We start from the raw sequence: 21172 nt of genomic DNA on the forward strand, positions 1-21172 counted from the left end.
ACACTAATCAGTGGTGATGCTGTCTCCCGTGAAGGCGACATTTTTGGTTTTACTAAATATGAATCGATAGTATTAAAGTCTCTTCTTCTTTATTTTTTTTTTTGCAAAAGTCTCTTAGTTTTGTATGTTAACTTCTTCTTGATTCTCCAATCGGCCTTTTCTTGTATTGACTTGGAGTCTAGCTCCTAATGCCGGCCTCCACTCTTGGACTCTTAAGTCGCTAACGGGCATATATTGATCACAAAATTGGTTAAAAAGACCAAAATCAATAATTTATTGGGTGAAATGGACAGTTAGATTTTGATACTGTTTAAATGGACAAAAATTTAATAATAGGCAGGATGTAACCAGTTTCATCGTGCCCATTTTCAAATATTTTTTCTTATTTTTAATTTACACAGGATGTATCCAGTTTCATCCTTGCTATTTTTTAAATTTAAGCTAGGTTGAAACCAGTTTCATCCTTACTATTTTTTTTTGGCCATTTCACCCAAACTATTTTTTACTCGTCCATTTGAACCGTGATTTAAAAATATTTGGACAAATGACCCATTTTTCGTATATTGATAGTTGCATTTTGCCTATACTTTTGTTTCTACCACAACTTTTTAACGCGACTTTGTTACCTTTACTACCTTCTAACTAGATTTTATGCCCGTGCTTCGCATCGTGTATTTTTTTTCTTATTTTAACCATATTTTATATGCTCTGGCTAATTTTTTTTATTAGGTGTTGTGGAGCTTCTCCCAGCCCTGTCGCGATACATTTTTAATTAGGTGTGATTCGGTTTCGGCTTCGCCTCGCCCGGTCCTGATACATTTTTAATTAGGTGTGGCTCGGCTTCGGCTTCGGCTCGTCCCGTCCTGATGCATTTTCTATTAGGTGTGGCGAGAGACTCCTGGCCGTCCCTGATAGTAATTTCTTTCACAGATACTAATATCAGTACACATCTTATTGTTTTAGTGGAATCTTCTGCTGAATACAATCAAGACTCGGAAGTCTTATATAACGGCAAAGAAAGTTACACAACATAACCAAAGTCTTATATAACGGCAAAGAAAGTTACACAACATAACCCTGATGTTATCTCTAGTGAAGACGACATCTAACTATGGAATTTTACAGTCCCTTTATTTCCTATGTAAGCTTCTTCTTGATTCTCCGGTCAGCTTTTTCTTGTTCTAACTTCATCACATCACTATTGCGTGCATATACTGATGATTGCATTCTGCAAGGACATTTGTTTCTGCTACAATTTTAAAAATATATACTCCTCCCGTCCAAATTAATTGAGCTAATTGGTTTTAAATTTTGTCCCACAAATAATTGAGCTATCTCACTATAATCAAGGGATATTTCTAAAACTACACTTTTAATTGATTATTGTTACTATAAGAAATATGTATAATTTGATAGTCATGTTTATATTCTTTACGTATGTGTTTTAAAATGCTTTTCAACGACATAAAGTTTACGAAAAACTGTGATATGATTTAAGAGATGAATCATTTCTAAGTTTTACTAGTTATCATCCATAGGGATATAATTGTAAAAAATACTTACACATACTTTTCTTTTCTCCTTGCTTTAATAATTGTGCAAATTACAAATAGTCCAATTGATTTGGGACGGAAGGGGTAGATAATAGGTCCGGCTAGAATGTTCTTTCATCCGCTGATTCTGCTCAGCTATGTCCATGTAAAATCCAAATTTACCGTAAGGAGATTTTATTTCTACTTTTTTTACTTTTTTCTTTCGTGCTTAAAATTTTAGTTTGGCCCAATGTAGTCAATATCGGATACCGGTTTGTCTCGGCTGAGGACCGGTACACTGGTACAACATTGTATCGGGGAGATCTCGGTTTCAAATATCGGGGAGATATCGGTTCTAAATTTATATCTATAATTTATATTGTTTCACACAAAATTATACAACATTAAAATTAACTTCTCTTTCACAGCTGAGTCTCTTTCAAGAGTGGCCTGTTGAGTTTTTTGGTGGTCTGTCTTCATATATAAATCAATTGGACCTCTACTATTACTTTGGCTTATCCTCTTCTCTTTGTCTGATTCTGAGAAACTAGTTGACTAGCACCCACACCAGCACTAGCACCACGACTGCCCATATTGCCATCAATTTCAACTTCTTGTTCTTCAACATCGGTATCAGCATCAGAGCCTTCATTTGAGTTGTTTGCACGCCGATACGCCAAATCAATGTTATCCCTATGAGATTTTTGGTCCTCTTTACAGAATACACCAGACTAACTTTGTTCATAATGTCAATGGACACATTTGGACATGAAGAAACATTCCCTTTAATATGTAAAAGATGCTCCTTAAGCCTAGTAATTCCACCACCACGAATTAATTTCTTACATAACAAACAAGTAATAATATTTTGATTTGCTAGGTCTTGGCGTTCACCCCATTCCCATGCTGGATCTTTAGTTTGAGTAGCCGAAGAAGAGGGCAATGAATCACAGGTAGTGTTTGTGGCATTTGAATTTGATGCATTAGAAGAATCCATAATCACAACCTACAACAGAAATAAAATATATAGGAGAGTGGTTTGAGCAAATCAAGGAACACAATTGTGTTCTGTTGCTGTTAAATAACAACAAAAGTAGTGGTTGAAATGAAATGGATTGTACGAATTAAATCCAACAATGAATTTACGAATTAAATCAATGGATTGTACTACAAAGTATGAGTTGAAATGAAACAGTAGCCTAGATTTAGACAAAATATTAAGAATATTTCATGAAACAGTTGCAGCAGTAGCCGTACCTTGATTTATTCTGCTCTTACGTTAATCATTGGAGAAGCTATACGCTGAATCTGTACAGTTGGTTTGATAGTTTCATACAGAAAGAACACACATAAATTGATTAGATCTAACAAGAATGGAACTATCAATTAAGATGGAGAAACTAATTTGTTAATGATGAAAACCAACCTTTTGTTAAGATAGAATCAATTAAGATGGAGAAGAAGAACCTGCAAACAAATTTACCTGAATTAAATCTCTTCCCTTTGCGTATCGATGGGATTTAGGGATTAAATTTCTTCCCTTCTCATAGAATTCCGAAAATGCCCTCATAAATTACTGTAAAAGCCAAATATCGCCGAATATCGCCGATAAATCGATGTACCGTTTTTCCCGTATCGGACGATATTATCGGTAAAAAATCGTATCGCGATATTAGGATTTCCGTATCGCTCAGCGTCCGATACCGGTAATATCGCCGATATATCGGCCGGTACGGACGAAATTGACTACATTGGTTTGGCCAATCATTTGATAGGATACCGCAACCGGCCGGCCCTACCGAGCAATTTTTCCGAAATACTATGGCCAATCATGGGCTCCATGAGTATGGCCAAATTGTGACCGACTTCACTTCATTATCTTTTGCCACATTTTTCTTGTTCATTTTTATGTAAGAATGATATTTTCCCCCAAATCAGCTTTTGGGCAAAAAAGTAGGTGCCACACATATACGATCAAGTGTACAATCCAAGACGGAAGACTCCATATTATTCTGTACTACGTTACAATGTGCATAATGGCAAAGAAAGTTACGCGACACTAATAGACAGTGGCCATGTTTATCTCTTGTGAAAACTGACATTTTGGAATTCGCAATCGATAGTCATAGTACTGTTAATTGTGCAACTCAATTTAATTGCGAAGACGATATTTTGTTGGGATAGCAAGTAGATTTTTAGCTCAAGGCATTGTGAGACCAAACTCTTCGGTCATATTCAAATCATCAGGTGACATGCCATTTGGAAGTTCCCAATCAAAACAGTGAACGAGCTGAGCAACGATCAATCGAACCGCTAGGAGACCCAGTTGAATTCCGGGGCAACCTCGCCTACCTGATCCGAATGGGAGGAGTTGAAAATCTTGTCCTCGAAGATCAATCCTGCTCTCCATGAATCTTTCTGGGATACATTCTTCAGGATCTGTCCATGAATTCGGGTCACGTCCAATTGCCCAACTGTTTATTATTATGCGACAAGTTTTTGGTATGAAGAAGCCATTGACAATGGTGTCTTCCATTGCTTCATGGGGAATAACAGTGGTGCAACCGGATAGAGTCTCATGCTTTCTTTAATAACCATATCCAAGTATTCCAAGTTTGGTAAATCCGATTCTTCCACAAGTCGGTCTAAACCAATGACTCTTTCCAACTCTTCTTGCAATTTCTTCATCACTCTTGGATTCTTCAATAGTGCGGATATTGTCCACTCAACGGCCGTTGATGAAGTATCCATAGAACCTACCAGCATGTCCTGCAAATAATTGTAGGACCAGAAATGAAAAGAAAAATAAATACGACCCAACACCTGAGTTTGAAACTTATCTACAGTTAAAATAGAAAAAACAACTTGTACTTTGAGAGAGCAAATTCGCGTAGTAATAATAACAAGTTACTTACAAGTATGATCGCTTTGATATTGGAACGATCGATAAAAAAGTCGGTATCTTTTTCGTCCATAAAAGCCAACATAACATCGACAAAATCTTTCTGATTATCCTTATCGAATACTTTGACGTGTTCGTCGATAATTTTCTCAAACAATTCATCGAAAACTTTACTAACCTCTTTCATCCGCTTCCCTAGCCCTTGAACATCAAGCAAACCAATATAAGGAATATAGTCGGCGATATTAAAAATTGCCGCAAGTTTCATTCCCTCATGAACCACATCTTGGAATCCTTTATGATCATCACTACTTTTCATTGACTTGTTTCCAAATACCATTAAACACGACATATCAGTACTGAGAGACAAAACCTTATTACTAACATTTACTATTTCGCGCGATATTGCGGCATGTTTGAGGGATGTGATAAACAGTCCTAACTCAGTACTTCTCATGGATCTAAATGACTCTACTTTGTTGCTACTAAGTAGTTTTGAAATACATAATTTTCGAATATTACGCCAATATGGACCGTATGTGGCAAAGGTTAAGCCTTTTTGGTCATATGAAATACTTTTGGCTGCTGAACTGAAGGGTCTACCAGCAAAACTAAGATCATGAGTTTTGAGGAAAAGCTCGGCAGTTTGAGGGGTAGAAACAACAATGGTTGGAATGAAACCTAGACGTATGTAGAATATGGGACCATATTGGGTTGATAAACGATGAAGATCTCGGTGAGGGAATTCACCTATCATGAGAAGGTTACCTAAAATTGGTAAGCCTTTTGGACCAGAAGGTAAGGGTTTATGTTTGTGATTGCATTTGGATTTGTAGGCATGGAGAATATAAGCTAGTAAAAGGAAAAGAAATGATGAAATCCATGTAAATGTTATGGAAGACATGAATGATAACAGACGGTCAAAGTTTTAGAGAGCAAGAGAATAAGAACGATTTAGAGGTGCAAAACACTCAAGTCAAGTGAGCTATTAAATACTGAGGTTTGGTGTATAAAATGAGGGGAGCTAATATTGTGCTTATATGCATGGTTTGTGTTAAAAGAAAACAAAAAAACAGAAGTGCTAAGAGTACACAATCAAGTGCATGGCCCAAGACTGAAGATTCCAAATTCTTATATTACAATGGTACTATGGCAAAGAACGGCAATGGTGATGCTATTGATCTCTTGTGAAGACGACATATTGGAATTAATAAATACTGATCGTTAGTATCAAAGTCTCTTAATTTTGCATGTTAACTTGTTCTTGATTCTCCAATCGGCTTTTTCTTGTTTTGACTTGGAGTCTAGCTCCCTATTCCGGAATTTTCTATTGGATTCTTAATTCACTTACATGCATATAATGATGCTGCATTCTGCTGGTACATTTGATTCTGTTGCCTGTAAATCCCACTACGAAGTTTTCTACCTTTTAAGTGTTAAGTGTTCAATAGGCTCCCTACAACTGATAATCTGCAGAAAAGGAACTTTGTGTTAGTCTCTACAAGTGGCAATGCTATAGTTAATTTATGCTGTTTTTGCAAGATGGTTGCGGAAACAAACGATCATATTTTTGTTAACTGTGTCCTTTCGAAGTGTATATGGAATTACTTCTGCTCTGAAACTAACAGGCAGGTGAATCTTAGTGGTTCTACTATGGATATAACAACAAACTGGTCAACCTCTCGTTTATCGGTATGTGGTAAGGAAGTGTGGAAGCGTATGTATGCCACGATCTTTTGGATTATCTGGCTGGAGCGCAACAATCGGGTCTTCAACAACAAAGAAAGAACAATTGAAAACATCATCAACGATATCAAGTTAACTATTTTTCAGTGGGCTAGATACTCTCCTTCCATGTTTGGAATTTCAATCGATGAGGTCATTGTACACTGGAGGAATGTTTTTTTTCGAAACTCCTTAGGGTAGTTCTGTTTTGAGGGCCTCCCTCCTTTTGGTTTTATTGTAATTTTGGTGGTTGGCTGCTCTTTTGCATGCTCTCCTTTTTCTAATAAATTCTTTACTTTACTGAACAAAAAAAAAAAAAGTGTTAAGTGTTCAACGTAATGACATTTCAAAAAATGTCAAACTCATCACCAACCATTTTTCTAGAATAACAACGGCTGTTTGCAGAGCAAAAGGGACTTGCAACAGCAGGTACCTGTTGAGAAACGTGGCGTTGCATTTTTTTTTGCAACAACTCCCCAGGCCGTTGCGATTTTTTTTCGCAACGGTTTTAGGATCACCGGGGTGTTTTTTTTCGGCTTTACAACAATTTTGGTTGTTGCGAATAGGTTTAGCAACTGCTGGCTCCGAAGCAGTTGCGAAATTTAGAACCAAAAAACTTAGAACTACTAAACTTAGCCGAACACAGTTTTATTATTTTGGTTCTAAATTTAGCAACAGTTTCTGGCCGTTGCTAAATTTTTGCAACAAAAAAAAAATCAAGTCAACTTGTCGTTGACCTAGTCAAGAGTTCCCTGTAACATATTCAGGCCAAATCCAGGACAAATACTACTGAGAGACACATTGAGTGCGCACTGAAACAAAGTCTTCCATTTAAACAATTTATTCATGCCAATAACATACAATCAATATATCCAATGAAGTTCAGTTTCTAAACTCAGGCCAAATCCAGGCAGTGAGAGACACATTGCACACCGAACAACAAAGTCTTCCATTTGAACAATATATTCGGGCCAATAACATACAATCAATACCCAATAAAGTTCAGTTTCAGGAGACATTTCTTAAGTTTCTGAAGAATGATATGAATAGGGCTGCACAAGACCCGCCCACGATACCCAAACCCGCCCGTACCAGCTAAACCCGTGGGTTTGTAGTCCATACCCGCCCGCTGGGGGTGCGGGGTTGGTTATGAAAAAAAACCCGTGTCTGTGGGTGCGAGGTTGGTTGAAGCTAATACCCGCCCAAAAAACCCGCAAATTATATACCATTAGATAAAACTAATCCTAGTCGTCCATTATGAAACCCTAATACTAGTAGATAGGATAACTGATAACCCTCATTCACTTTCTATACTCTTCTCTCTGTTCGGCCTCTCCTCTTCTTCCTCCTCAGTTCTTCTTCTTCACCTACAAACGACAATTACCAGAAATCTTCACTAGAAATTGACAACAACAACTTTGAATCTTCACCAGAAATCGACAACAATCGAAAAATCAACAGATTCAACACTTAATCTTCATCTGTGAACTTCCTAGGTATGAATAGTTTGGGGGTTTTGGTTTTTTTTCTCACTTAATCAAGGAGAATAGAAGTTACTCTAAATACTTGAATATAACGCGGGTTTAAACCCGTTTAAACCCATACCCACCAACCCGTAGCGGGCGGGTAACAAAATCTGCCTGTTGTTTGTGGATGCGGGGTTTGTTATGAAAAAAAACCCAGCAGTCAGTGGGTACGAGGTTGGTTTTAGCTTATACCCGCCCATACCCTCCCATATGCAGCCCTAGATATGAACAACCAAAAGATAGAAAATTTCAGTATATTTCTCAAGTTCAGTTATGAGTTCACATATGAGTTCAAATTCCAGAGATGATATAAGCTAGCATAGAGGAAAATTAGAACCTCTAAGGCATATACTAACTGCTACTTTAGAATCATATTACATAGGTCGTAGCATTTTTGTTTTCGGTTTTTCCTGATGTGTTATAACTGGTATATAGGTTATAATTTTATGTTTCCAGTACTGTGTACGAATAGAACTTCAGTATAACACATACCTGTCAGCAGGGGGTATAAATTTCACACCATCTTTCCAGCACGTCTTGTTCTACCAGACCTTTGAGAAAGATCTCCTAAGTGCTAGGAAGCTCGTAACGTATCACCTGTATATAAAGAGAAGATATTACTGAACAAGAGATTGATGATACACAAGACATAGTAAGGATGTACCCTGACTCTCAAATGGAAAGCATCCTTCCCAACAAACTTGGTCATGTACTTGTTGCCAACATCATAAATTCTAATGGACACAGAAAGGGAACTCACCAAATGGACACGGAAAGGAACTCATCAACTCCTTTCTTTTTCATGCCAACATAATAAATCCTAATCTTTGGGTCAGGTACACCACACAGTACCTTGACTTTGGGTAAGGCTTGTTCTTAATCTGCCTGTAACACCTAGCAGGTCCTGCAATATTTAACCAATGTAAAAAATATAAGAAAAAATACTCAAACCCTATGCAATGTTTTCGATTGATTTGATTGACTAATGGTTGTTGAAATTTGATTGCACCTAGTTTGTTTATGCATGAGAATATTCTCTTCTGATATAAGATTCACTCAAACTAGATCGAAGTTTCGACGGGAATCTTTAGACTGTTTGTAGATCTAAAGACGTCTTGTGATAATCCATTATTAACAGACTCTGTTCTGTGTGTGATTGATCACAAGAGATTCATGTTGATTGTGTGCAGTGTTTATTGAAGATCTAAGAAGATTGAAGACGAAGAAGATTTCTGATTTTGGTTCATAATCTTTGGTGTGCACATACTTGTTTCGGGTAAAGAAGATCCAACTATAATCGGTTTGTCCTTGCGGTAGATTTGATTGATTAGTTGAGTAGATCAGCGTCAATACAATTCTTTGTGATTCAAAGTATTGATTGCAAAATCTTGACAATTATTTTGGTAGTTGTTATTGGATAGATCTAAGGACCTGACAAAGGAGTTTATTGGGATAAACGGAAGATCCTTTTGTCGAACTCATATCGCTTGGTTGAAAAGAGTTGTTACCGCATAGATTTTTGTTCCTTTACTGTTTGGAATATGAACTAAAGGAATTGTTCCAAGTGCGTGACTTATTGCAAGTTGGAGGCGCATGGATACAAAAGGAACTAGGTGAACTATAGGTTTAGTTGTTTGGTCTCAACTATACGAAGTTGGTTTAGATTTTGTATATCGGCTTAATCCTGAGAGTATTCAATTCTGGACAAGGTCCCGGGGTTTTTTTTTTGCATTTGCGGTTTCCTCGTTAACAAAATCTTGATGTGTCTTTTACTTTTCTATTTCTGTGATTATAATTGTTTTATTATAATTAGAAGTAAAATACACAAACGTTAATTCCTATTTACTTGATAGTAATCTTATTGTGTTTGGTTGAGTCTGAACCATTTATCAAGTGAACATACTTCGTTGTTGTATTGTGTCGATCTTGTATCCATAGTCAATCACACAAGTTATCTTGTTGTCGTATTGTCTCGATCTCGTATCCATAGACGATCACACGAAGTGTGAACCGATTAGTTGTATTGTCTCGACTCTGTCCATAAACAATCACTTTCGGAGAAAGGACTTATAGGTGGAAAAGTTTTAGATTGAGGTATATTTGGGCACCCTCATCTTTTCAGAATCTATAGTAGTTTTGTATTTGTCTCTAAATCGATTCGAAACATTCTCGAATAACATCAATAACACACATCACTGTTCCAAGCTATTTTTAGAAGATAAAACTTCAATTATGATTTTGATTGCGGACAATAAATTGTCCTTAACCGAAATTCATTTAGTATGAACAAATGTTCATTAAGCTTAGTCATTATATTTCGAGGACTAATTATCAATATAAACTTGACTCGAAATTCTTGGATATGCATGATAGTCTAATTAGTTACACGAAACGTCTCAATGATAGAAAAGTGAATATAACTTGAGAAATAGGTGGTTCAGTCTTCACTTACCTATGGTTAATAAAGGTATCCAAAAGTTTTGGTTGATCACGCAATGATGACTGTCGTGATCCACTGTTTCTCAACTATATTTCTATCCTAGTAGGAGACTAAACTAATTGCAAAATATAAATCAAGATAAAGTTTTGACAACTAAATTTGACACTACAAGATTGAGATGGCAACACTTGTGAGTTCGACCGAGCAATGCTCCATCAAAGATTTTCAAACATGACTTCATGAATCCCCAAGCGAAGTATATTTAGTTGTAGACCTAAAAGGTCAATAGAGGCGTCTATTGAATCGACTAGGACACAAAGTGTCAGGGCTTGATTTTCCTAGTTGGCAGAGATGCTCTATTTATAATTTTCAGTTTAGAATTCAAGCTAAGATAACTTGAGAATCAAGAAAACAAAATAGGTCTTCAAACTGCAATAAAAGACTATACACATAGGTTCAGTTAGACCGAGTTTAGTAACCGCGCAAAATGACTGTTCAGTTTGGCAAGTTAGCCAAAAAACTAAAAGTTACTTGATATTCATTTAAACACCTAAGAAATTAATGAAGCCTTAGGAGTGTTTAAGAGAGTGCTAGCAATGCTAAACATTTTAAAATAATAAGTCTTTGAGCATCTGCTAAACATTGTCAGGACAGTTGGTACAAACCGTAGGGCTTGTTCACAAATCAGGGTGCAACGGTTCGTGAATCGAGTTCGCCAATCCTACTGGACTCCAGAACTCAGTTAACCATAGTTCGTGAACTGGGTTCGTGAACTGGAAGCCAATTAATAATCCAACCTATAAATTCAGTTCACCAAGATTCGCCAACCAGGTTCATGAACTGTTCCCAACCGAACTTATGATTCACCAACATTCATGTACTCAAATATCTATGATTTGCATACGATGGTACAAAATAATCTCATATAGATTTTTGGGTTTATCTTTTACTAATGTATTTTAAACAAGGGTACAGAATAATTGCTCCATAACCCTGCCGTAGAAGCAATATAGTCAATTAATGTAGCAAGACCTTTTTGTCTGACTGTTATTTCGAACTTTTTTGGTCTTAGATTCTAAGTTCAGTTCTAGCCTTTTGGTGTTTTGGAAGTCCATAATTTTACAAAGAAACAATTCCAATGATGATATCCTACACACAAACATTATCGATTATTACATATTTATCAACTGTTAAGACGTTACTTTGGAATGACAAGTAGATGTTTGGCTCTTGGCATTACGATACCAAATGCTTCATTTGTATCTAAATCATTAGGCGACATATTATTTGGAAGCTCTCAATCGAAGCAATGAACCAATTGCGCCACAACCAATCGAACCACCAAGTAGCCTAACGACAATCCAGGACAACCTCGACGACCTGACCCAAACGGAAGGAGTTGGAAATCACGTCCTCGAACATCTATATCCTTTCCCATGAACCTCTCTGGCATGAATTTTTCAGGATCAGTCCACGTTTGCGGGTCACGTCCAATTGCCCAACTGTTGATTATTACTCGAGACATTTTGGGTATGAAAAAGCCGTTAACTTGGCAATCTTCAATTGATTCATGAGGAAGTAGAAGTGGTGCAACCGGGTCACGTCCATATCCAGGTACTCAAGTTTTTGTATATCTGATTCTTCGACCAGACGGTCCAAACCGGCCTCTCTCTCTAACTCATCCTGGACTTTTCACATTACTTTTGGATTCTTGATTATCTCTGTCAGGGTCCAATCAATCGCAGCAGCTGTAGTGTCCATTGATCCCAAGAGAATGTCCTGCATCAAATGGTCAAAATTAATTATTTCTCAAAAATCAGGGAAAATGGAAAACTGTCAAAAGATTAAAAAAAAAGAATTGAACGGTAAAGAATTTTATGCTGGCGAGTTTTGAACTCATACCACTGGTGTGTGACTTTACCACTGTATCACATGGCCAAAAAGACCACACTTACCAAAGCGATGGCTTTGATATTGGATCGGCCGATTGAAAATTCGGTGTCATTAGATGCCATACAATCCAACAAGACATCGATGAAGTCCTTTAAATTATCCTTATCAAATACCTCCACATGTTCATCAATAATCTTATCAAGCATAGCGTCATAAACTTTACTAACTGCCTTCATTCCTTTCTCTATACCTTGAAGATCAAATCGACCAACAAAAGGATATATTCAGCTAAATTTGGAGCCGCAGCAAGCCTCATTCCTTCTTGCACAACTTCATGAAACGACTTCTTATTATGGTCACTTTCCACACGCTTCTTTCCGAACACCATTAAAGACGACATATCTTTATTTAGAGCAAAAATCTTACTAGTAATATCTACTACTTTCATGTAAACTTGCAGCATCTCTCAGTGATGTTATCAATAGCTCTATCTCCGAACTTCTCATGGACCCGAAAGACTCAATTTTGTTATGGTTAAGCAGCTTTAGCGTGCTTAATTTACGAACGTTCCGCCAGTACGGACCATATTCAGTGAAAAAGCCTTTATGATCATAACTTATATACTTGGCAGCTGCACTGAAAGGTCTACTAGCGAAGTTGAGATCGTGTGTTTTGAGAAAAAGTTCGGCAGCTTCAGCAGAGGAGACAACAATAGTTGGGAGAGATCCTAGACGAAGATACATAATCGGACCATATTTGGTCGATAACCGATGGAGATCCCGATGAACGGCTTCTCCTAACATGAAAAAGTTTCCTACAATCGGAAGGCCTTTTGGACCTGGAGGTAAAGGTTTCGATTTGTTTCTGGATTTAGATATGTAGGTGTGAATTAAATAATAAGCTACTAGGAGAAAGAAGAGAAGAGATGAAATCCATGTAACAGCTATGGAAGAATACATTGACGCACAGTTGAGGTTTTTTTGCAGAGAGAGGAGCGCAGAAGATGAGACTTTATTTTGTTTTCTTGTTGATGGTGATCCCGTAACCATACATACTGTGGAAGAGGATGACGATGACGAGGATGACACTTGGTACGCATATAGCAAGTCTGTAGATGATATATTTTGTCGTGAGAGGCTCACCGTTCTTGCTACACTAGAGTACGGAGTTCTAGCTAGAACTGTTCCATTTTTAGCTCAATTATTTCTTTTATTTCCTTATGGAGAGATTGAGGTTTAACATTTTTTTTTTGTCAAAATAAAAATTGAAACTTCATTACACATTTTGTTGTTTTAGTGGAATCTTCTGCCGAATACAAGTCAAGACTCCAAAGTCTTATATAACGGCAATGAAAGTTGCACAACATGACCGTGATGTGATCTCCGGTGAAGACAACATGTACAGTCTCTGCTCTACTATTTCCAAATATGATGAAGGAGATTCGATATGCTTTTATCTTTATTCATCTACAGCCGGCCCTGCCGGGCAATTTTTTCCCGAAATAGTATCAGTACGCATCATGGGGTCGACGAGTATGGCCAATTTGTGACCGACTTCCCTATCTTTAGCCACATTTTTCTTATTCAATTTTTGTTGAATGATATATCTTCTGCCAAATCAGCTTTTGGGCAAAAGATAAGGGACACAAAATATACAATCAAGTGTATATCCAAGACTGAAGACTCCAAATTCTTACATGTACTATATGTTATAATGCGCATAATGGCAGAGAAAGTTACACAACATTAACCGACAGTGGTGATGTTTATCTCTTGTGAAGACTTAACATTTTGGAATCACTAAATAGTAATCGATGGTTAAAATGTGCAGCGCAATTTAATTGCGAAGACGATATTTTGGAATAGCAAGTAGATTTTTAGCTCTTGGCATTGAGAGACCAAACTCTTCTGTCATATCCAAATCATCAGGTAACATGCCATTTGGAAGTTCCCAATCAAAACAGTGAACCAGCTGAGCAACGATCAATCGAACCGCTAGGAGACCCAGTTGAATTCCGGGGCAACCTCGCCTACCTGATCCGAACGGGAGGAGTTGAAAATCTTGTCCCCGGAGATCAATGTTGTTCTCAATATATCTTTCGGGGATAAACTCTCCAGGATCTGTCCATGAATTCGGGTCACGTCCAATTGCCCAACTGTTTATTATTATCCGAGAAGTTTTTGGTATGAAGAAACCATTGACAATGGTGTCTTCCATTGCTTCATGAGGAACTAGTAGTGGTGCAACTGGATAGAGTCTCATGCTTTCTTTGATAACCATATCCAAGTATTCCAAGTTTGGTAAATCCGATTCTTCTACAAGTCGGTCTAAACCAATGACTCTTTCCAACTCTTCTTGCACTTTCTTCATCACTCTTGGATTCTTCAATAGTGCGGATATTGTCCACTCGACCGCCGTTGATGAAGTATCCATAGAACCTATCATCATGTCCTGCAAATAATTTTAGAAATGAGAAGAAAAATAAATATGATAATGACTGAGTTTGAAACTTGTCTACAGTAAAAAAAAAAAAAAAACCACTCGTACTTTGAGAGACCAAAGTCGCGTAGTAATAATAACAAGTTACTTACAAGTATGATCGCTTTGATATTGGAGCGATCGATAAAGAAGTCGGCATCTTTTTCATCCATAAAAGCCAACATAACGTCGACAAAATCCTTCTGATTATCCTTATCGAATACTTTGACGTGTTCGTCGATAATCATCTCGAACAATTCATCGAAAACTTTACTAACCTCTTTCATCCGTTTCCCTAGCCCTTGAACATCAAGCAAACCAATATAAGGAATATAGTCGGCGATATTAAAAATTGCCCCAAGTTTCATTCCCTCATGAACCACATCTTGGAATCCTTTATGATCATCACTACTTTTCATTGACTTGTTTCCAAATACCATTAAACACGACATATCGGTACTGAGAGATAAGACCCTGTTACTAACATTTACTATTTCACACTCAGTTGCGGCATGTTTGAGAGATGTCACCAATAATCCTAATTCAGTACTTCGCATGGATCTAAATGACTCAACTTTCTTGCTACTAAGTAGTTTTAAAGTACATAATTTTCGAATATTACGCCAATATGGACCGTATGTGGCAAAGGTTAAGTTTTTTGGTCGTATGAAAATATCTAGATGCTAAACTAAAGGGTCTACCAGCAAAACTAAGATCATGAGTTTTAAGGAAAAGCTCGGCAGTTTGAGGGGTAGAAACAACAATGGTTGGAATGAAACCCAGACGTATGTAGAATATGGGACCATATTGGGTTGATAAATGATGAAGATCTCGGTGAGGAAATTCACCTATCATGAGAAGGTTACCTAAAATTGGTAAGCCTTTTGGACCAGGAGGTAAGGGTTTATGTTTGTGATTGGATTTGGATTTGTAGGCATGGATAATATAAGCTAGTAAAAGAAAAAAAAAGACGAAATCCATGTAAAAGTCATGGAAGACATGAATAATAGCATACAGGCGAAGTATCAGAGAGCAAGAAATACAGAAAGATATAGAGGTGCAAAAAACTAAGTCAGGTGAGCTATTAAATACTGGGAGTGTGATATATAGAGTGAGGGGAGCTAAATTGTGCTTAGATGCATGCATGGCTTGTGTTAAAAAATAATAAACATGCACCAATATACAATCAAGTGTATGGTCCAGGACTAAGGAGTACTATAATGCGTACAATGGCAAAGAAAGTTACACAACACTAATCAGTGGTGATGCTGTCTCCCGTGAAGGCGACATTTTTGGTTTTACTAAATATGAATCGATAGTATTAAAGTCTCTTCTTCTTTATTTTTTTTTTTGCAAAAGTCTCTTAGTTTTGTATGTTAACTTCTTCTTGATTCTCCAATCGGCCTTTTCTTGTATTGACTTGGAGTCTAGCTCCTAATGCCGGCCTCCACTCTTGGACTCTTAAGTCGCTAACGGGCATATATTGATCACAAAATTGGTTAAAAAGACCAAAATCAATAATTTATGGGTGAAATGGACAGTTAGATTTTGATACTGTTTAAATGGACAAAAATTTAATAATAGGCAGGATGTAACCAGTTTCATCGTGCCCATTTTCAAATATTTTTCTTATTTTTAATTTACACAGGATGTATCCAGTTTCATCCTTGCTATTTTTTAAATTTAAGCTAGGTTGAAACCAGTTTCATCCTTACTATTTTTTTTTGGCCATTTCACCCAAACTATTTTTTACTCGTCCATTTGAACCGTGATTTAAAAATATTTGGACAAATGACCCATTTTTCGTATATTGATAGTTGCATTTTGCCTATACTTTTGTTTCTACCACAACTTTTTAACGCGACTTTGTTACCTTTACTACCTTCTAACTAGATTTTATGCCCGTGCTTCGCATCGTGTATTTTTTTTCTTATTTTAACCATATTTTATATGCTCTGGCTAATTTTTTTTATTAGGTGTTGTGGAGCTTCTCCCAGCCCTGTCGCGATACATTTTTAATTAGGTGTGATTCGGTTTCGGCTTCGCCTCGCCCGGTCCTGATACATTTTTAATTAGGTGTGGCTCGGCTTCGGCTTCGGCTCGTCCCGTCCTGATGCATTTTCTATTAGGTGTGGCGAGAGACTCCTGGCCGTCCCTGATAGTAATTTCTTTCACAGATACTAATATCAGTACACATCTTATTGTTTTAGTGGAATCTTCTGCTGAATACAATCAAGACTCGGAAGTCTTATATAACGGCAAAGAAAGTTACACAACATAACCAAAGTCTTATATAACGGCAAAGAAAGTTACACAACATAACCCTGATGTTATCTCTAGTGAAGACGACATCTAACTATGGAATTTTACAGTCCCTTTATTTCCTATGTAAGCTTCTTCTTGATTCTCCGGTCAGCTTTTTCTTGTTCTAACTTCATCACATCACTATTGCGTGCATATACTGATGATTGCATTCTGCAAGGACATTTGTTTCTGCTACAATTTTAAAACATATACTCCTCCCGTCCAAATTAATTGAGCTAATTGGTTTTAAATTTTGTCCCACAAATAATTGAGCTATCTCACTATAATCAAGGGATATTTCTAAAACTACACTTTTAATTGATTATTGTTACTATAAGAAATATGTATAATTTGATAGTCATGTTTATATTCTTTACGTATGTGTTTTAAAATGCTTTTCAACGACATAAAGTTTACGAAAACTGTGATATGATTTAAGAGATGAATCATTTCTAAGTTTTACTAGTTATCATCCATAGGGATATAATTGTAAAAAATACTTACACATACTTTTCTTTTCTCCTTGCTTTAATAATTGTGCAAATTACAAATAGTCCAATTGATTTGGGACGGAAGGGGTAGATAATAGGTCCGGCTAGAATGTTCTTTCATCCGCTGATTCTGCTCAGCTATGTCCATGTAAAATCCAAATTTACCGTAAGGAGATTTTATTTCTACTTTTTTTACTTTTTTCTTTCGTGCTTAAAATTTTAGTTTGGCCCAATGTAGTCAATATCGGATACCGGTTTGTCTCGGCTGAGGACCGGTACACTGGTACAACATTGTATCGGGGAGATCTCGGTTTCAAATATCGGGGAGATATCGGTTCTAAATTTATATCTATAATTTATATTGTTTCACACAAAATTATACAACATTAAAATTAACTTCTCTTTCACAGCTGAGTCTCTTTCAAGAGTGGCCTGTTGAGTTTTTTGGTGGTCTGTCTTCATATATAAATCAATTGGACCTCTACTATTACTTTGGCTTATCCTCTTTCTCTTTGTCTGATTCTGAGAAACTAGTTGACTAGCACCCACACCAGCACTAGCACCACGACTGCCCATATTGCCATCAATTTCAACTTCTTGTTCTTCAACATCGGTATCAGCATCAGAGCCTTCATTTGAGTTGTTTGCACGCCGATACGCCAAATCAATGTTATCCCTATGAGATTTTTTGGTCCTCTTTACAGAATACACCAGACTAACTTTGTTCATAATGTCAATGGACACATTTGGACATGAAGAAACATTCCCTTTAATATGTAAAATGCTCCTTAAGCCTAGTAATTCCACCACCACGAATTAATTTCTTACATAACAAACAAGTAATATTTTGATTTGCTAGGTCTTGGCGTTCACCCCATTCCCATGCTGGATCTTTAGTTTGAGTAGCCGAAGAAGAGGGCAATGAATCACAGGTAGTGTTTGTGGCATTTGAATTTGATGCATTAGAAGAATCCATAATCACAACCTACAACAGAAATAAAATATATAGGAGAGTGGTTTGAGCAAATCAAGGAACACAATTGTGTTCTGTTGCTGTTAAATAACAACAAAAGTAGTGGTTGAAATGAAATGGATTGTACGAATTAAATCCAACAATGAATTTACGAATTAAATCAATGGATTGTACTACAAAGTATGAGTTGAAATGAAACAGTAGCCTAGATTTAGACAAAATATTAAGAATATTTCATGAAACAGTTGCAGCAGTAGCCGTACCTTGATTTATTCTGCTCTTACGTTAATCATTGGAGAAGCTATACGCTGAATCTGTACAGTTGGTTTGATAGTTTCATACAGAAAGAACACACATAAATTGATTAGATCTAACAAGAATGGAACTATCAATTAAGATGGAGAAACTAATTTGTTAATGATGAAAACCAACCTTTTGTTAAGATAGAATCAATTAAGATGGAGAAGAAGAACCTGCAAACAAATTTACCTGAATTAAATCTCTTCCCTTTGCGTATCGATGGGATTTAGGGATTAAATTTCTTCCCTTCTCATAGAATTCCGAAAATGCCCTCATAAATTACTGTAAAAGCCAAATATCGCCGAATATCGCCGATAAATCGATGTACCGTTTTTCCCGTATCGGACGATATTATCGGTAAAAAATCGTATCGCGATATTAGGATTTCCGTATCGCTCAGCGTCCGATACCGGTAATATCGCCGATATATCGGCCGGTACGGACGAAATTGACTACATTGGTTTGGCCAATCATTTGATAGGATACCGCAACCGGCCGGCCCTACCGAGCAATTTTTCCCGAAATACTATGGCCAATCATGGGCTCCATGAGTATGGCCAAATTGTGACCGACTTCACTTCATTATCTTTTGCCACATTTTTCTTGTTCATTTTTATGTAAGAATGATATTTTCCCCCAAATCAGCTTTTGGGCAAAAAAGTAGGTGCCACACATATACGATCAAGTGTACAATCCAAGACGGAAGACTCCATATTATTCTGTACTACGTTACAATGTGCATAATGGCAAAGAAAGTTACGCGACACTAATAGACAGTGGCCATGTTTATCTCTTGTGAAAACTGACATTTTGGAATTCGCAATCGATAGTCATAGTACTGTTAATTGTGCAACTCAATTTAATTGCGAAGACGATATTTTGTTGGGATAGCAAGTAGATTTTTAGCTCAAGGCATTGTGAGACCAAACTCTTCGGTCATATTCAAATCATCAGGTGACATGCCATTTGGAAGTTCCCAATCAAAACAGTGAACGAGCTGAGCAACGATCAATCGAACCGCTAGGAGACCCAGTTGAATTCCGGGGCAACCTCGCCTACCTGATCCGAATGGGAGGAGTTGAAAATCTTGTCCTCGAAGATCAATCCTGCTCTCCATGAATCTTTCTGGGATACATTCTTCAGGATCTGTCCATGAATTCGGGTCACGTCCAATTGCCCAACTGTTTATTATTATGCGACAAGTTTTTGGTATGAAGAAGCCATTGACAATGGTGTCTTCCATTGCTTCATGGGGAATTAACAGTGGTGCAACCGGATAGAGTCTCATGCTTTCTTTAATAACCATATCCAAGTATTCCAAGTTTGGTAAATCCGATTCTTCCACAAGTCGGTCTAAACCAATGACTCTTTCCAACTCTTCTTGCAATTTCTTCATCACTCTTGGATTCTTCAATAGTGCGGATATTGTCCACTCAACGGCCGTTGATGAAGTATCCATAGAACCTACCAGCATGTCCTGCAAATAATTGTAGGACCAGAAATGAAAAGAAAAATAAATACGACCCAACACCTGAGTTTGAAACTTATCTACAGTTAAAAAGAAAAAACAACTTGTACTTTGAGAGAGCAAATTCGCGTAGTAATAATAACAAGTTACTTACAAGTATGATCGCTTTGATATTGGAACGATCGATAAAAAAGTCGGTATCTTTTTCGTCCATAAAAGCCAACATAACATCGACAAAATCTTTCTGATTATCCTTATCGAATACTTTGACGTGTTCGTCGATAATTTTCTCAAACAATTCATCGAAAACTTTACTAACCTCTTTCATCCGCTTCCCTAGCCCTTGAACATCAAGCAAACCAATATAAGGAATATAGTCGGCGATATTAAAAATTGCCGCAAGTTTCATTCCCTCATGAACCACATCTTGGAATCCTTTATGATCATCACTACTTTTCATTGACTTGTTTCCAAATACCATTAAACACGACATATCAGTACTGAGAGACAAAACCTTATTACTAACATTTACTATTTCGCGCGATATTGCGGCATGTTTGAGGGATGTGATAAACAGTCCTAACTCAGTACTTCTCATGGATCTAAATGACTCTACTTTGTTGCTACTAAGTAGTTTTGAAATACATAATTTTCGAATATTACGCCAATATGGACCGTATGTGGCAAAGGTTAAGCCTTTTTGGTCATATGAAATACTTTTGGCTGCTGAACTGAAGGGTCTACCAGCAAAACTAAGATCATGAGTTTTGAGGAAAAGCTCGGCAGTTTGAGGGGTAGAAACAACAATGGTTGGAATGAAACCTAGACGTATGTAGAATATGGGACCATATTGGGTTGATAAACGATGAAGATCTCGGTGAGGGAATTCACCTATCATGAGAAGGTTACCTAAAATTGGTAAGCCTTTTGGACCAGAAGGTAAGGGTTTATGTTTGTGATTGCATTTGGATTTGTAGGCATGGAGAATATAAGCTAGTAAAAGGAAAAGAAATGATGAAATCCATGTAAATGTTATGGAAGACATGAATGATAACAGACGGTCAAAGTTTTAGAGAGCAAGAGAATAAGAACGATTTAGAGGTGCAAAACACTCAAGTCAAGTGAGCTATTAAATACTGA

General features: G+C 37.0%; 1 protein-coding gene, 2 long non-coding RNA genes and 3 pseudogenes across 3 annotated transcripts; all 6 read right to left on the bottom strand.

The window, feature by feature from the left end:
- Positions 1-2245: 2245 nt before the first annotated feature.
- On the bottom strand, positions 2246-3026 carry LOC113361381. Its single transcript, XR_003365103.1, has 3 exons — positions 2959-3026; positions 2790-2840; positions 2246-2538 (listed from the first exon to the last, which is right to left on the bottom strand). It is a non-coding gene; the product is annotated as an uncharacterized LOC113361381 (long non-coding RNA).
- Positions 3027-3684: 658 nt separating this feature from the next.
- Positions 3685-5338, bottom strand: LOC113359638 (annotated as a pseudogene).
- Positions 5339-11272: 5934 nt separating this feature from the next.
- LOC113356548 lies at positions 11273-13288 on the bottom strand (annotated as a pseudogene).
- A 419-nt stretch (positions 13289-13707) lies between these two features.
- LOC113361382 lies at positions 13708-15477 on the bottom strand (annotated as a pseudogene).
- A 2681-nt stretch (positions 15478-18158) lies between these two features.
- On the bottom strand, positions 18159-18764 carry LOC113361383. Its single transcript, XR_003365104.1, has 3 exons — positions 18697-18764; positions 18528-18578; positions 18159-18276 (listed from the first exon to the last, which is right to left on the bottom strand). It is a non-coding gene; the product is annotated as an uncharacterized LOC113361383 (long non-coding RNA).
- Positions 18765-19471: 707 nt separating this feature from the next.
- LOC113361384 (cytochrome P450 CYP736A12-like) lies at positions 19472-20930 on the bottom strand. Its single transcript, XM_026604639.1, has 2 exons — positions 20187-20930; positions 19472-20041 (listed from the first exon to the last, which is right to left on the bottom strand). The coding sequence occupies exons 1-2, from the start codon at positions 20928-20930 to the stop codon at positions 19472-19474; spliced, it is 1314 nt and encodes a 437-aa protein (XP_026460424.1).
- Between the last annotated feature and the right edge of the window lie 242 nt (positions 20931-21172).

The sequence above is a fragment of the Papaver somniferum genome, chromosome 3, assembly GCF_003573695.1.
Source record: "Papaver somniferum cultivar HN1 chromosome 3, ASM357369v1, whole genome shotgun sequence".
Lineage (NCBI taxonomy): Eukaryota > Viridiplantae > Streptophyta > Magnoliopsida > Ranunculales > Papaveraceae > Papaver > Papaver somniferum.